The sequence below is a fragment of the Zonotrichia albicollis genome, chromosome 5, assembly GCF_047830755.1.
Source record: "Zonotrichia albicollis isolate bZonAlb1 chromosome 5, bZonAlb1.hap1, whole genome shotgun sequence".
NCBI lineage: Eukaryota > Metazoa > Chordata > Aves > Passeriformes > Passerellidae > Zonotrichia > Zonotrichia albicollis.
The window spans coordinates 54,732,465-54,748,712 of record NC_133823.1 but is presented as its reverse complement, the minus strand read 5'-3'; the positions used below and the strand labels follow the sequence as shown (position 1 = coordinate 54,748,712).

Sequence of the window (16,248 nt, the reverse complement as noted above, 5' to 3'; positions counted from 1 at the left end):
GGGTGTGCCTTAGCTTTTCATGATCAGAAAATATCCTTTAATGCACATAAGAGAGTTTGTATTCAAGCACTCAATCAAAAATACTGGTGTGAAACATTTGTGTGCTGTAGTGTGTCACTGTTTGCAAATAGTTAAATCTCTTTCTACTTTTCAAACTTGTGTCTTGTGTCCTTTTGTCTCCTTTATTCATCCCATTGTGAATCTCTAGCCATCAGTTTGTATTCTACTTGGTGAAAATAAAGCTATTAATTTTGTCCTGCTATTACCCTCTTTCTCATTCCTGAAGATGAAGAGGTTGACTGTACCATCTGGCACGTAAACTTCACTTTGGGCCTTTCTCTAAATGTTTGTGTTTGATGTGTGGCCAAATCTTGCAGATTCCTTCTTTGAGACCTTTGTTAGATATAGCCTAGCATAGCCATTACCAGAGTTAAAATGTTCTCATTTTGTATCTAAATTTCAATAATTCCTTTTTCTTGGCTATTGCTGTGTTATCTAGTCATTTAGAATATTCTGCAAGATCATTTTCCAGGTTTATAAAATCAAACGGTATTTATGTATCTTATTAGCTTTCTTTCTATCCAAAACTTGTCTTTGCTGTTAAACTTTTCATGGCTTAAGTGCATTCTCATGTCATTCTTCATCCCAAGATACCTATTCCTGCTGTTAATTGGCTCATCATATGAGCCCACACTGGCCAGCTGTTAGTTTTCTGTCTGTAAAGTCCCTGCATTCCTCATAAACATATTTTTTAGAAAATCCTTTTTCTCCTCCAAATCTCTCCCTAAAGTCTTTTTGCTGTGATGTCTAAATAAAAGCTGGACAAGACTTATCTCCTGGTGTGCTAAGAATTTTGCCTGTTGAGCTGACCAATGTCAGATGTTAAAGTAAAAAGACTGGAGGGTAACTGCTCACTGTCTTCAGCTGATCTTCAGTAACTCTATGATTATGCCCTTGGCCCGTGGGCAATGCAAAGCAATTGGACTTAGGGTCATTGTCCTTCATTGACTTCAAACTGCAGATTTGGGTAGTTGAATATTTATTAACTCTTGAAACACTTCTTGTGCTAAAAATGTGCCCTTTTTCACCAAGAGCTAACCTAACATGAATCACCTGGCATTTTCTGTGGGCTCTGAATGCACACATGGACTGTCACCTGGCAGTTCCCTGGCATGGCAGTGCCTCTGCAGTTGAGAGCAGACAGCCTGAAGCTCAGGAGACAGAAAGTGAAGTACTTGTGTCTGGGGAGAAGGACTGAGAAACACACAAAGTTCAAAAACATAATGACACCTTGATTTTTCACTTTCAGTCTGTTTGTTTCTATGATCTCGTGTGCTTTAATTTCTCTTCTGTAGTAAAGGATATACTCTACTGACCATATATTATTATTGATGTTTCTTTATAGGAAATAAGAGGCATTTGAGGATGATTTCCAATATGCCGGTGGCATTTTTTTCCTGGAAATCCGTCAACCTTTTAGCCTGTTGTTTTCTTTGTACACTCTCTATTCTTTCCTTCCTAGGAAAGAGAGTTTGAGAGAGATTCTAACTAGTGAACTTGTTTTTATGAATTTATGTAAGCATGTCATGGTCTTGTAAAGGAATATAGTGTAAATGCTGTCTATTTATTTATTTAGTTCTATTGTAATTGTGTGTAGGTTTTTGGAGTTCAGGTATAATCAGAGAAGTATAATGAGTGAAATCTGGAAGTGGGGTTTAAGTTCCTTTAAAAGTTCATGAAATGAAAATAAAGAAAATACATTTTTATTTTTCCCAAAAGAGTAATCTCACTGTTGTTTTTTCTAAGCTGCACTTAAAAGTAATATATGAAGCATAAAAATAATAGTTAATAATGAAATGTTTTAGTCAGTATGCTGTATTTTGTTCTTAAAGGCATTTCAAAAGAGTCTATCTTTTATCTTGGTAGTTATTTTTCAGAGAATAAAATTAAATGCATGAGTTTTTAACAAAATTGTTATTGATTTCAGGCTTTATTTTATGAAATGTATTTGTTCTTCTCTTTTAAAATGAAACTTTATTATAGAATGGACATTTAGTATTATAGAAAAACTATACTAGAAACATTAGTGTTAATAGCTTAGTATTTTAGTCCTTCACAAATTGATGTCTGTGGTAACTGGATGATTTTAGGCCTGTTCTTACAAACAAGGCCTTACTGATGTGCAAGGAACAGTAATACGTGTCAAAAACTCCACATTAACCAAGGTAAGCAGTATAAATGGGGTGTAGGAATCCCCTGTTAGGCTAAAAATCTCCAAGAGAAAATCTCCAGAGCCTAAAAATTAAAGACCTCCAATATGATTTAAAAATAAAGCCTTTTATGTAGTAGGAGAGCATTTTTTCAGCTGATAATCAAATAACACTATTATACAGGCTTACTAGATTTGCAAATTTACAAGTTTTTACAAGTCAGTTGGGTCCCTTCCTCAGGAAATCAGTTGAAGTTTTTTTTCCTGTATTAACTCAAAGAGCTTGCTTGTCCTTAAATCCTTCTGAATATATTTGCCTTATAATTTGACTACATTGAGTCAACACCCTTATAGGAACCGTAATGTAATAAAAAAAAAGAGAAACTCTTCAATATAGTTTCCAATTACCTTAGGATCAGATTGGAGAAACTGGAATGTACACAATAAAACCTGCACAAGGCTTGAGTTCTGTGAGATTTTGGAAGCAACCAGTACTTTTCAGCATAAAATACCATTTGAAAGCTTTACTCTGCTTCCAATGGTTGTAAAGTGATAAAAATAAAAATATGTATGTGTCTTGAAATGTGCATTTTACTCTTTAAAATTTTCTGAACCACACCTTTGTGGAATTGAAAGTCTCATATGTAAGTAACTAAGCATCACTGCTTTTACTCAGTCAATTTTTTTATTATAGTGAATGTTTTTCCTTTGCCACGTTCTGCAATAAAATTCTTTATAACTTATTTACATTTTTACTTTGGAAAAATATGTCGATTCAGATGTGCCTGGTGAATTTATTTTGTATGAGTCTTCAAGTTACACTGGAATCCCCAATATGCATCTTGCTTCAAACAGAATATGGAATATTAGTTCTGTCTTGTTTTAGTATGTAGCTAGCAGCAGACTTTTACAAAGTATTTGAGTGTATGCAGAAATAAATTTGTACTTTGAGATATGAATTTGTTGCATTTGGCCATAAAATTTTAGTTGTGGTTTTATTTCAGTTTTGCAAATAAAATTAGTCTGATATAATTAATTGCCTTTTTTTTAGCAAATTATTACAGAGAGAAAGAGACTTGCATTTGCATCTACCTGTAAAGGAAAGTATTATATCTGGTGTGTTTCCAATGAAAAATTTCTAATGTCAGTAACTAAACAGGATCCAGTGTAACAATTTTTCATTTCTTAAACTTATTTTTAGTTGACTTGGAGCATATTCGCACAGTGAAAGCTGACAAGCACCAGCGATTCTGTCAGGAAAACAACTTCAGTAGCCATTTTGTGTCAGCCAAGACAGGAGATTCTGTAAGTAAGGAAAAACCCCAAACTTGTAGATGTCCGTGTTTTTTTTTTTCAAGATGCAGCAGTTATATTTTTCTTCACAACTGTTGAGAACTCAGAGTGCTGCAGGCCCTTTTTTGACTCCCTTTGTTGCATGAAAAGTAGATTTTTGTATGAATGTGTACTATTCTTATTAAATTACAGTGGTTTCTCATCTGATTTTCAGTTTGAGGTACAGATTTTAATGGAAATGATCTGGTTTATACATCAGTGTGAAAACTGAGACCAGCTAAATCTCTGTTTGCTGTCAGCCTGTAGTTAAGTATATTTCTTTATTCCAGGTGGAGTCCCATCTATAGACCATCAATATAGAATTTTCCAACAATTGGTAAATAATGTGACAAGACCTTGTTGCAATAAAAGATTTTAATATGAGTCCTGAGCCATGAGAGACATTCCCTTTGCAGCTCCATTGAAATTTGAACATTCTGACATTTGTAGCAGATGCTTTGCAGAGTACATTTTTGAACGATCTTTTGACTCTGAGCTAACTGGGTTATTTGTTTTAGTTGGAAGCATATGAAAGAAAAAGTTCTTTTTCATTTGACACTATCAGTCAAATTAAATAATTTTGTATTGTTTTGCTTGATTTTTGTCTCATGCCTAATGAGTTTGTCATTCCCATAAAACAGTCTTGTATCTGTCTCCTTAATATTACTGTTGACAAGAAAGTTTACTTTACTTTAATGTGATTGAATAGCAAGACCATGGTCAAGTACATGGAAGTATAGTCCAAAAATGGAATGCCTTGTTCTTTGATGAATCTTGTGCAGTGAACTGCCTAATTTTGTAAGATAATGGTTTTTCTGTAAAGCCTAAAAATGCTGCTGTTGTAAATGCAGTGAGTCCTGATTCTCCTTATAGTTTGTGTTAAATTCTAAAGTGTGAAAATACAAGCTTTTTATGCCAGAAACAGAAAAAAAATTTGTAATACTACACTTAGTAAAATGTGCATCTAATAAAATATATTCTTTTCACAAGGAGACCACCAAAATCAATAAATTTTATAATTGATACATTTTTCATTTCTAATTATGACAGAATCTTTATTTCAGCTTTTTAAGTCATTAATTGCATCAACATTCCACTATATATACCGATTTTACTTTTCATAATTTACTGTTTAAAATAGAAGTAAATCTGAACATGACTAGAAAACATTAACAGGAAATCTCTGCCTAAATATCTACTAAAAAAAGAAGTAGTTTCAATAGTACATTTTTAGTTTCAGTATAAATCTGAATTATCCCTTTCACTGCTGCTGCACACTGATCATTTAGAACATGGAGTGTTTATCCTAGACAGTGATTTTAGAAGAGGCATCCATTGCTACTGTGAAAATAGACTAGAGGTGTCTTAGTTATATGATTTGTTTTGTTTCTGTCAGATCTTTTCAACAGACTTATTTGCAAAAGCTGATTTTGTGTGTAAAGAAAAATCTGAAAGTCATCTCAGGGGCAAAAAAATTTCATGTAATTTCTTTATTACAGTTTTATTATTACTAACTGTGTTACTGTCCTCCAAATCACATAGCTGAAGCACTGCACTTGTGCTTGATGTTTTTTGCAGCGTGTCCTCAGGGCAGGTGATGTAGCTCAGAGCTCCTGAGCTGGTGTGGGTTAAACTAGGTCTCTGAGCCTCAGAATCTCTGTTCAGTGTGCCCTTTCTTGTTGCGTACATGTTGGTAGAACAGACCAGTACTACACCAAGGAGCTGAGAGAAAGAGCAATTGTTTTGGAAGTGACCACGCTTCATTGGTTGTGCCACTAATTTATTTCTGGTTCCATCTTGGGTGTTGGAAGAGATTGTGTAAATAGTATTTTTCTTAATTTTCACTGGAAATGACGGTGAGCATGTACATAGATTTTTTTTTTTTTTGTGGGTGGCAGCTGCATGATGCAAACCAATGTTTGTTAGGTGTTTAGATGGTGAGCTCAGACATTGTTAACGGCCCTGCAGATAAAATATAACTTGTAGCTTGGCAATACAGTGTTTAGCAGGACTGCACACTTAAGCTGCTTCTCTTGAACATGTCATATTCTTTCATCACATTTAAAATGCAGTTTTACCTAAACAGTGAGATAGGTAGACTGTCATGAGATGAATTAAAGCACTTGTTTAAAACAGCATTGCCACCCAGTATTATGTGTTAAACCATGTCCAAAGTCTAGCTCTGCCAGGCTGCTGCTGCAGGCTGTACAACATCCTGCTTGTTCCTAATACTTCTATTCAGTGAATGTTTTGTAGGAGTCTTCAGAACTCTCTCATACTGCTGTTTTTTGGACATATGTGGTAGAGATTTTTGTGATGTAGATGTACAGTTCTGTTATTCTCAGTTTCAGAAGCCTACATCTCTTATTTCACAATACACTGGTAATACATTTTTGTGCTCAACATTAGTGAATACCCTTATTCATATTTTATAGCACCAAGAGTAGGATTTGAGAGGTGGGTTGTGTAAAAGCTTGTTTAAACTTAGGTCTCTGGAGGCAAAGTAGAAGTGTTGCTTAACAATCCAGCATACTGTTCATTCCTTGTACCATTGTTGAGTTATTTTCTCAAATTTTTAAACAAAATTGCAAGTACCAGATGAGGTTTTTTTCAGATCTGTTTTGCACAGGTCATAATTTTGTATATCACTGTTTACTGTTCAGGAATGGTTTGATATATTTGAAAGTACCTCAAGGATGTCTGTTTTTAATCATTGAAATGCAATTTATTTTCTTTCCATAGGTCTTCCTGTGTTTTCAAAGAGTTGCTGCTGACATACTCGGCATCAAATTAAACAAAGCAGAATTGGAACAATCACAGGTGATTTTTCACAAATACATGGATTTTTTAGTATTTTATTTAGTATTAAAAGTGATCTTGTGGATTTATAACTGTTCTTTAAATAAATCTTCATCTGTTGTTCTGAAGGTAAATATTTGATTTCATAACAGCTTTTTTGAAGTATGATAATTCCTTACTTATCCATCATGATCAACTCCCTGAAATAAGAAAGAACATGTTCAAAAATGAAGAAAAAAATTTATTTCTAAGGATATTTTTTTAAAAATAGCACTTAAGACTAGTTTGGAAATTAAATATGTGTGCATATACAGGTAGCATGGAAGATATTAATGAAATTATATGCTAATGATATTATATGGTATTATATGGTTTAAACTGAAAAATTTTTCTACAACCTAGTTTTAGAAACCTCAAAAAGAAAGATTAAACTACTGAGGCAACCCTGTGTAATGACATTTGAGATTACAATTATTTAAATTTACTTAGTGAACCCAAGTGTTGCTGTTCTAAAATGGTATAATATCCTAGATCTGCTTTTCAATACCAGTGTTAAACAAGTACCACAAAATAAGCGTATAAGTTTATTTAAAATAAATGGCAAAGCATTTCTTATGCACAGCTTGGTCTCCTTCTTTTTGAATTATACAATAAATATGTAATTTCTGAAAGTGCTTTGCCACAGCAGTGTTTGCAATCTGTGTTGAAGTGGTTAACTAGAAAACTGTATTGCAAACAGTAAAATTTTAAAATAAACTTACAGAGCACACTTAACAAACAAATTAGTTTTAAAAAGCTGTAATTTATAGGTAGATAAATACTAAGTGTGTCTTTTAAATGTTCTTTTACTGCTAAGGTACTATCCATCTATTATTTTGAGCTCTGTGATTATTTGTCTCTAAATAATTGAGCACATAGAGGTCTTCAGTTTTTCTTTGGTTGTTTAGCTAGCACTGGACTATCAGTCCAAGACCTTTCTGTGCTATGAGTGATGTTCTGTAACTCAGGTGTAAGATTGTAGAAAGGTGTGTAATTAAATTTAAAGGAGATAATAGGTTATACGGAAAACTTTATCATTCCAAAGAAAGAGTCTGGTTATAGATTGTTTTTAAAGTAGGAAGCTCCATATGGCCCCAGTTCAAGAGTACATAATTATATCAAACTGGTATCAGATTTAAGTAGGCTTCCTTCTACTTTAGTATTGTAATTAGCTTTTAATTTTGTTGAGTAGATCAATGGAATATATGGGTCAGTTGATATTACACAAGTTGCATTAGCAATAGACTGTAAATAGTTAATTTGCATAAATTAAATGTTGTGGCATATATTACTGTTGATATGAATCTAGGCTCTAATTATCAAAAAAAAGATTAAAAAAAATCTCTGAAAAACCACCACCACTGACAAAATAAACAACAAAAGAAGAAACAAAGCCAGTAAATGAATTTGGACAGAAAATGAACTTCACTGTTACCTTTCAGGTACAGCAGAAGTCACTATGTGGTGAAACATGTGTTTGTAGCCAAGGAGAGTGAGATGCTTAATTTGCAAAGTTCTGTTAATGGGGCATAATTTTAATCTACTCCAAACAAGCAATAGCTCTTTGTTATCAGTAAAACCTTTGCTCCTTTTGAGAGGGTTATTTTGAAGGGATTCTAAGAGTTTCCCCAATGAGAAAGTTGGAAAGTCTGTTAGCTGTATCTTAAGGCTCATTGTTGTATGGAACCAAACACCCCCAATACTTCATAAGAACAGAGAAGTGGAAGTCTCTTCATAATCTGGAGAGTGAAAACTTGAACCTTCATATCCTCAGGAAGATAAATTCACTTGAGAGAAATTAATTTGTCTGCAGTAGAAAAGTCTAATTGAAGTGATGTGCAGATGCTGTTTGCCAACAGCATGGGGCTGTTCTCTTGGCTGGAAGGAGGTGGAGTTAGAGGACAATGCCATAATCAGGTTTCTGTTTTACAGTAGACTCTGGTATGACAAATGCAGGTCCCTTCAGTGTGGTGGTGGTGTGAGTTTTTCCCTCTTCCATCTCTAAAATGGGCACGTGTGTTCCTTAATTTGTGGGTCAGTTATATGATGTGTGTTCCTTAAAGTTTTTAGGCATTGAATACTCTAGCTACTGGGCTATAAAATTAGATCAGTGGATAATCAGATGCTAGATAAATGCTATAAAGAATCTAATAAATACAAGACAATAGTAAATGTGACTTATCTGTAAAGTATACAAGTGTTGACTTGGATTCAGTCTTTAAATAAGGATTTTGGTTTTTACAAATGTGCATTATTTACACACTGGATTATATATTTGCGTTTTCCATATTTTATGTAATGTGAGATTTCCTTATTTTAAAAACTGAGATCATTCTTGCTTGAATCTGTCAGACAACATCAGATATGTTCTTTCAATCTAGGCATTAAATACTGAATTTGTGTAAAATGCCAACAGTCAAATGCTATATGTGTATTTTTATTGTCTAGTATTGAGAACATGCTTTAAAATTATTTTTAGTGCTTGATTTTGTGCCTGTAGATCTTATTTCTTGTGTTTAGAGTCAGTTATGATTATTATAGTCTAGAAGATTTTAGATATGACTCATAGGTGGGTACAACTAAGTAATAGAAATCCCAAACACAGTATTTTAACTTGTATGAATTTGTGGGGTTTGGCTCATGACTTTTGAGCTTTGATGAGTAGCAGAACTGCAGATGCTCTTGTGAAAAGCATGTGAGGTTCTTGGTTGCCTTCAGATTAGCAACACAACTTCTGTTAATTGACTGCAAGAACAAGCCTTGGAGGTTGAATTATATTTACTCTGCATTGTTTCAGAAAACAGCTGCAGCAGTTTAAGATATTAATGCAGCCCAAGCTATTTGCTGCTGCCCTTTTGTTGGAATGTATTGCTCCCACATCAGAATCAGAACATGGAAGGTGATCATGTGCTTTGGCCACATCAGGGTGAAGTTGAGCAGCTTAGCTTAAACTGCTGCTGAAAGTTGTTTTAAAGAGAAGCTGCCAGACTGTGCTGAAGTGGATGAGGTGCAAGTACATGTTACATTCCAGCAGCTCTCCTTTGGCAGCAATGATCTCCAGCAGAGGAGTAGGACAGACATTTGGGGGTGGTAAGTTTTTAAACTATCTCAGCTAGAGCTACTAAACCTTGTCTGTTCATGTGCTGAGATGGCTGTTAATCAAACCTTTATTTGGACAAAACTGGTGAAACAAAGAACTAGATTACTCTTCATGTGTGACTGGAAAGTAGAGCATGTTTTTTCAAATAGAACAGTTTCAAAATGAGAAAATTGCAGAGTCTGACTTTTCAGTCCTCAAAATACTCTCCCTTTTAAATTGCAAGGGTCTGATGAAATGTGAGGAAATAGCTCCTTTATTAATCAAATGTTTTTCTTTCTGTATTTTTTACTTCCAACCATAGTGTAAAAACTGCATGGGGTACAGCTTTGTTCCTTGGCATTGGCAAGAGCTAGCATTTTTGGAAGTGATGTGTAGTTTTCTCTCTAACTAAATACTGGTTCAGCAGACCAGTGTGTGTGTGCCAGCTTTGTACAATAAAGTGTTTGGCAGATAAGTCAGAACTGGAATACAGAGCACCTGGACCAAGAAAGGTTATTTCTCATTATTGACAGTGATTTGAACCATGGCAATGATACACTTGATGTAGGATCTGATGCAAAGAGGCCCAAGTTTTTAATTACCAAAAAGTTAATGAAAGAAATGTTGCAATGATATTTTTAAACTGTTATTTGGATGAAATTCCATTAGAAAATCCAAGTCATTTATGATCATCAGGTTTTTGCTACAGTGTAGCTAAGCATAGGTCACTAACCTGCCTGTGTTTACACGATGGGATTTAGACCAATGTTTGAGGAACAATTAATTGCCTGCTGATTGCAGGACTTTTTCTCTTGGGTTTTTTTTTTTGCCCCTCAGCTCTAGTCAAATGATTGGTATGAAGAAACTAGGTCCTGTGAGGTCAGATAATGCTGTTTAATGCTAAAACTCCTACTACTGCCCTACATGGGATTTGGCAACCTTTCTCTTGATAACATCTGGCCAGGAGTCCAGTAAATCATGAGTGTTGTCCACTAGATAAGATAATATGAATGTGATGAATTAAGCTCAAGAAGAGTACTTCAGCAGCTAATAAATCCAGGTCCTTTGCAAGCCTATTGAATTATTGTTGCTTGTTTGACATACAGCTTTTATTTACAGAGGTAATCTTTAATGTATACTGTTTATATATTCCTAATCCAGTTTATATATTGTTTCCTTTAAAATAATATAATTTAATTATTTATGAATTCATTTTAACTTTGAGAATATATTGTAGGAAAGTTGAAGTATTTAAGAAAAAGTATTAAACTGGTTTAGGGTATCTTTCATAGCAGACTTACCTCCTCTGCTGCTTCTTTGCTGAAATTGTTCCATGAATTTTACTTCCCTTCGCATGAACCCTATATTGACCCTGTATTAATAATGAGAACCCTGTATCTATTACCTGTATTAATAATAAGAAAACAGTTTTGTTGGTTTGTCTCTAAGGGGAAAAATGGGAGCCTTTTATTTTTAAATGAAGCAAAGATAAATCAAAACTTAGAGCATTTTGATATGTGGTTGTTAATTTGGTCACTGCTTTTGGATTAGATATTTAGGTGTAATGTGATAGGTATGTGATGGAAAAGATGCATGTGTACAGCTAATGCACTTGTTATGAGCTAAAAATGTAGTATTTAAGTATATTTGATTTAAAGTAGGAATAGGCCACTGTCATCTTTTCTTCCACTAAATTCCCTGCCTTTTTATCCTGTCCCTTCTCTAGCTTTAATACATTTTTGCTGATTGCATGTATGAGCCTTTCACTTTGGTGCTTTGAGAGGGCATGTTCTGGAAAAAGCTCAACAGGCAGCCCTGGTGCTGAGTGCCGCTTTCAGCCAGACTGTTGCTCTTGTATCTGCCTAAGGCCTGAAAATGCACTTTCCTTTTGCTTCTGCAAAATCTTATGTTATCCATTCATTCTTTTCAACTACTGATTAATCTCTCCATTGTTTTCCTTCTCTTTTCTTTTTACATTCTTCTCCTTGCCCTCTATCCATCATGTTGATACATGGTTAACAGAATGTTGTCAGGGCAGAACTAGTGAAATATCCTGAAGAAGATAACCAACATCACACTTCCAACTGCCAGAGCAAAGTCTGCTCAATGCAGTAGTTCAGGTATTGATGGAAAACTTGGTTTGTTTCTTTTTTATGAGTTGCATTGCTTTTACATGAAGTAACAACTGTTAAAGTAAGTTCTTTTGGAAGATTGTGTATTGTACGTGTAAGTACTTGTAATACTCAACATATTATTTTGGAACTTTTTAAATTACAATTAATTATGTAGTGTTTCTAATAGTCAGATAGTTTGTAGAAACTTAGAAATGCTTCATGTTACTGTATTCAGTGCTGTACATTCAAAATATTACATAGCTGTCTCAGATGGAAATGTATGCAAAATAGTGCATTTCTGTCTCCTCATGTAGGAGAGAGCATCAGTCTTATCATGTGCTTTGTAAATAGAATGTGTAATATCTGTTAGATTGTACTAGAGAATAAATATAGTATGCAGAGCTTCTTTTTAGGTTAATACAATCTTTAGCCAGTGTGCCTATCAAAGCTGTTTAAAAATATTGCTGTATTTAAAATTTACTTTGAATTCTGTCCATATTTTCTGATGAAATGCTTGGAGTAAAGACAAAAAGACTTAGAATTTCCAGTTACAATTTAGGCAGTTATTATTAAAGAATGAATGGCACAACTTTTGCAAATAAATTCTGTTTTATTACTCTGACACAGAAAAATTTTCATGGAAGTAAAACTTTATTCACTGCTTTAGGAAGAAAATTCTAGTCCTTTTGTAGTGTTGTGATAACCTACCAAGGCACTTGCTTCTGCTTAGCACGAATAAACCTAGAATTATAACAAGCATTAGCACCTGATAGGGTTTCCTGTAAGGTAGTGGGAAAAAAATACTGATTTGTTTGTTATTTTCCCCTTTGTATTTCATCAAAATCTGTTGAATGCTTTGCCAGCATGAAGTTTCTGTTTTCTGATTGTTACTGTGTTTTCTTTTGTGACAGAGAGTGGTGAAGGCAGATATTGTCAACTACAGTCAGGAGCCTGTGACAAGAGCCGCCAATCCTTCCAGGAGCTCAATGTGTGCAGTTCAGTGACCACCCTGTTATTCTCTGGCTCGATACCTTTGCAGTGCTCCTGCCTTGATGCAGGCTCTGGGATACCAGGAACTTGTTTTAACAGGGACCAGCACAACAATGCCATTAGAGGTTTCAGAAACATCTTCACCATTGTCCATTAGGAAGCAGCAGGCAGTTTTTTGACTGGCTCAAATTCAAACATGAGACAACACACTTGAAAAATTTCAGTCTATATTCTTTTAAATTATATTTCAATGAAACTGTATAACTGTGTTTATGTTTCCTCCTCTCTATTTGACTGATACCAGAATAAAAATAGATGAGGAAGCTCTGCACTCAAAATGCTTTTAAAGACATCACCGTGGAATGGTATTTTGCCAAAGCATTTTTAATTTTTTTGTCTCCAGTTATTTGAACTAACACTCAACAAAATGTTACTTGGAAAAGCTGTTGTTGGAATAAGTTTAAACACATAATATATATTTTATCTAGGGATAATTTTGAAAGTGTTCTATTAATATATATACACTTAGCACAAAATGTATAAGTTGTATCCAGTGAGAAACAGTGCTTGAAATAAAGCTGTTATTATAAAAATAGTTATTTCTCTGAAGTCTCAAATTGTCTCCATGGATGCTCTGAAAAATGCTAGTGTTTTTGTGTATTTTTATCACCACATCAGCATTTCTTCTTGCACTAATAAATAGGCTTATATGTCTTTATGAATATGGATGAATCTCAGTCAACAGTTTGGTCTGTAAATGATGAGTGGTATATTCATCATGCATTAGAAACTGTTGATGGATCAATTAGCATCAGTCACTTTAAATAACTAACATAATGACTTTTGGCCTGGTATTCTTTTCTTTCGAATATAGAATAAATGACAAAGAAAAAACTGTGTGCTCTGTGATCTTCACACTTGTTCCCTGCTGCTTTTCTAGCAGCGCACACAGTTCTCTGCTGGCACATCTAAACAGAAAGCTAAGAAGAGAAAGAAGTTAAGCCATCTCAATGCCCAAACTAGAAATCTTTTCCTGTTTAAACTCTAGAATGTGCTTTCTAATAACTACAAGGAAACATTTGGAGATTCAGAGAGTAATGAGGCTATGAAGGAGGCTTGTATATTGCAAGTGAAAATTAGGTTCTTCAAGTGAATGTTAAGCTGTTTAAGCAAGTACTTATTAGTTGGAACAATTAAACTATTAGTAGTTTAACAAAATAGCTAAAATATTTTAACTATGTCAAAAAAATTGCAGATGGCAAAAAATCCCATTTATTAGCTTAACACATAATTATATAACTCTGTGATATAACTTAGTGTGCATTGTTTAGCATTCAGATCTGGGGAATTCTAAGAAGCTGGGATATTGAGAAATTATGCTGCACTAACGTAGGTGTGATTTGCAGTAAATGATTCATTCTAGTCTGAATTCTTGCTCCTTCCCATAGGGTTTGTGTCCCACTGCATTGCTTTACTGTATAGTTAACTGCAACTATGGAGGAGAACTCTATTCCACTACCACCACATGAGAACTTCTCTTCAAAGAGTTTTTCTTTATAGTTACTCACTTCACAAGTTTATGGCCTCCAAGGCAGGTGGAACGTTTTTTAAATCTTTACATTTCTTGGTGTGTTTGTGGCCTCAGCTCTGCTCGAATGTTCAGATATTGATAAGAACTGCCCCCTCTGAGAAGCTGAGCACAATGTAGCTCAGGCAGGTGGCTGTGGTCTTTCTCTAGTCCAGGTGTATCATCTTCGTGGTCCTGCTTCCCAAGTCATATGTAGTATGGTCATAAACACCCAACTTCTTTAGTTAAGTTTTTTTCTTTAAAAAATTTCTGTAATTTTACTTTTCAAAAGAAAATGCTTTTTTATAACTTCATATGCAAAGTCCATTATCACCTTGAACAATAAAAATTTTTGCTTTTATATTTTGGGTATTCTGCAGTACGAAAAATGTTATATGCGTCCCAGTACAAGCTGTTTTACAGATGGATTTTGTCTTGGTCTCATCACAGTTTTTTACTCTCAATGCCTATTTTTCTAGCTGTCTTTGACTTGTACATCCTTTTGTATTTTGTTCCTCTTGATCTTTTCACCAACTGCTATGTTAAAAAGGCCTACCTTCTCTGAAGATATTTTTGTTTATGTTTCCAGACTGCCCTCATTCTTTCTCCCTAGCATACATGTATATTATTTACACTAACCAGGAATCTCCTCTCTTCTGTGCCCTCAGCCCCTCCTTTTGCTGCCCCTCTTAACCTCCTCAGCTTTTTGTATTGTATACTGACTTCCACTCTCTCTGCTTTTCTCTCTCCTTCCTGCCCCACAGAGATCCATTACCTGTCCACCTTTTAATCCTTACAAATGAGCTTTGCTCTTTTTGCTCAGCCCTGAGGACCCCACCTTGAGCCTTCAATTTCCAGCTGCAGTCTAAATCCTGGGCTGTGGTAGCTGCCTTTGAAGTGCTGCAGCAGCTATGGTTGAAGATGCAGCGCTGCTGTTGCTGGTGCTATGGCACAAGTTCCTCCAGGCAGAGCAGCAAGGTTAGAGATGATTATGAAGCTTTAAGCAGTATGGAGAGAGGGAATAGACAGTGTTCTGCAGGGAAGGCAAGGGCTCTGGTGACTGGAGGGATAGACAGAAATCTGCTTAGAGAAGGACTGTGTAAGGACTCCTCTGGGTCCAGGTGCCTTCTGTAAGTAATGTCCCACTACTGATTCATGTGATTCATGTATAGTAGAGTTGAATTGTACCGTATTAATGCACTTAAAAAGTTTTTTCCAAGGTGAGAACTGGTGGAAGGCAATTCAGCAAACAGTTACGAGGTAAAAAAATGCAGTGCTCTCCAAAAGTGAGGCGACATGTGCTTAATGTCCACTGACATGAGGAGTGGGCTGGGACAAGTGAAACGTGTTTTTTCCTGAAGCTGAGGCCAGATGAAGGGAAGAAACATGTTCAGGCCCTGATCTTACACAGATGCACACTGGTGAAGTGATCTGCCTGCTCAGAGCTGTTGTAACTAATCATTTCAGTAACAGCTCTGCAGTTAAAGGTTGTTGCTAAGTTCAGCTCCTTGCTAAGGTCAGCCTCTGTGATGTGGTGGATACCAGGAGGTTCATTGTGTCTGGCTGCATGGTCGAGTACCAGTGCTTTTAAAACATGGTTCTGAAGCATTATTAGACTCATGCAACTTGTCTTTTGTGGTTCTAAAGTTTGGTGAGTCAAATTGAATCTGTTTCACAAACAACAGTGTGAAGTTCTTTTCCCTTGCAACATGGGATGCTGTGAGTGCCGGACCTGTGATTAGTTCACAATCTCTCTGAATACATTGTTCTTTTGACAGTTCATAAAAAGTCATGTGAAGCTGCTTTTTTAACTGGACTTTTTTTTTAAGTTTAGACACATTACAAGGTCACCAAATTATGTGAAGTGCACTTGTTTGAGGAACTTGATAATTGTCAGTTCTATCTGCATCATTAGGCATCTGAAACCCCATTTCTTTAAATCACTGCTTGATTTTCACTGGAAGAAAAGGAATTTTGCATCAGGCAGCATCTTTTAAATGCAGAGCTAATTTGCTTGTCAGCAGGTGCACCTGATAGCCTGATATCCAAAATTTTATAATAATTTTGTAAAGAAAAATATAGTAATATTTGAAGTTTGTTATTCTGCTTTTTTTTGAGA

At 35.1% G+C, this 16,248-nt stretch overlaps 1 protein-coding gene across 2 annotated transcripts in view; it reads left to right on the top strand.

The window, feature by feature from the left end:
• Positions 1 to 14,490, top strand: part of RAB28 (RAB28, member RAS oncogene family) — a 63,143-nt gene extending 48,653 nt beyond the window's left edge. The window contains exons 5-8 of one of the 2 annotated variants that reach the window (XM_005485024.4): positions 3,411 to 3,514; positions 6,284 to 6,361; positions 11,481 to 11,578; positions 12,484 to 14,490. In XM_005485024.4, coding sequence (XP_005485081.2) covers positions 3,411 to 3,514; positions 6,284 to 6,361; positions 11,481 to 11,573 — 275 coding nt within the window. In that variant the 3' untranslated portion in view covers positions 11,574 to 11,578; positions 12,484 to 14,490. The remainder of the gene's footprint in view (positions 1 to 3,410; positions 3,515 to 6,283; positions 6,362 to 11,480; positions 11,579 to 12,483) is intronic. The other variant, XM_005485025.4, reaches the window with a different exon arrangement.
• The last annotated feature ends 1,758 nt before the right edge of the window (positions 14,491 to 16,248 follow it).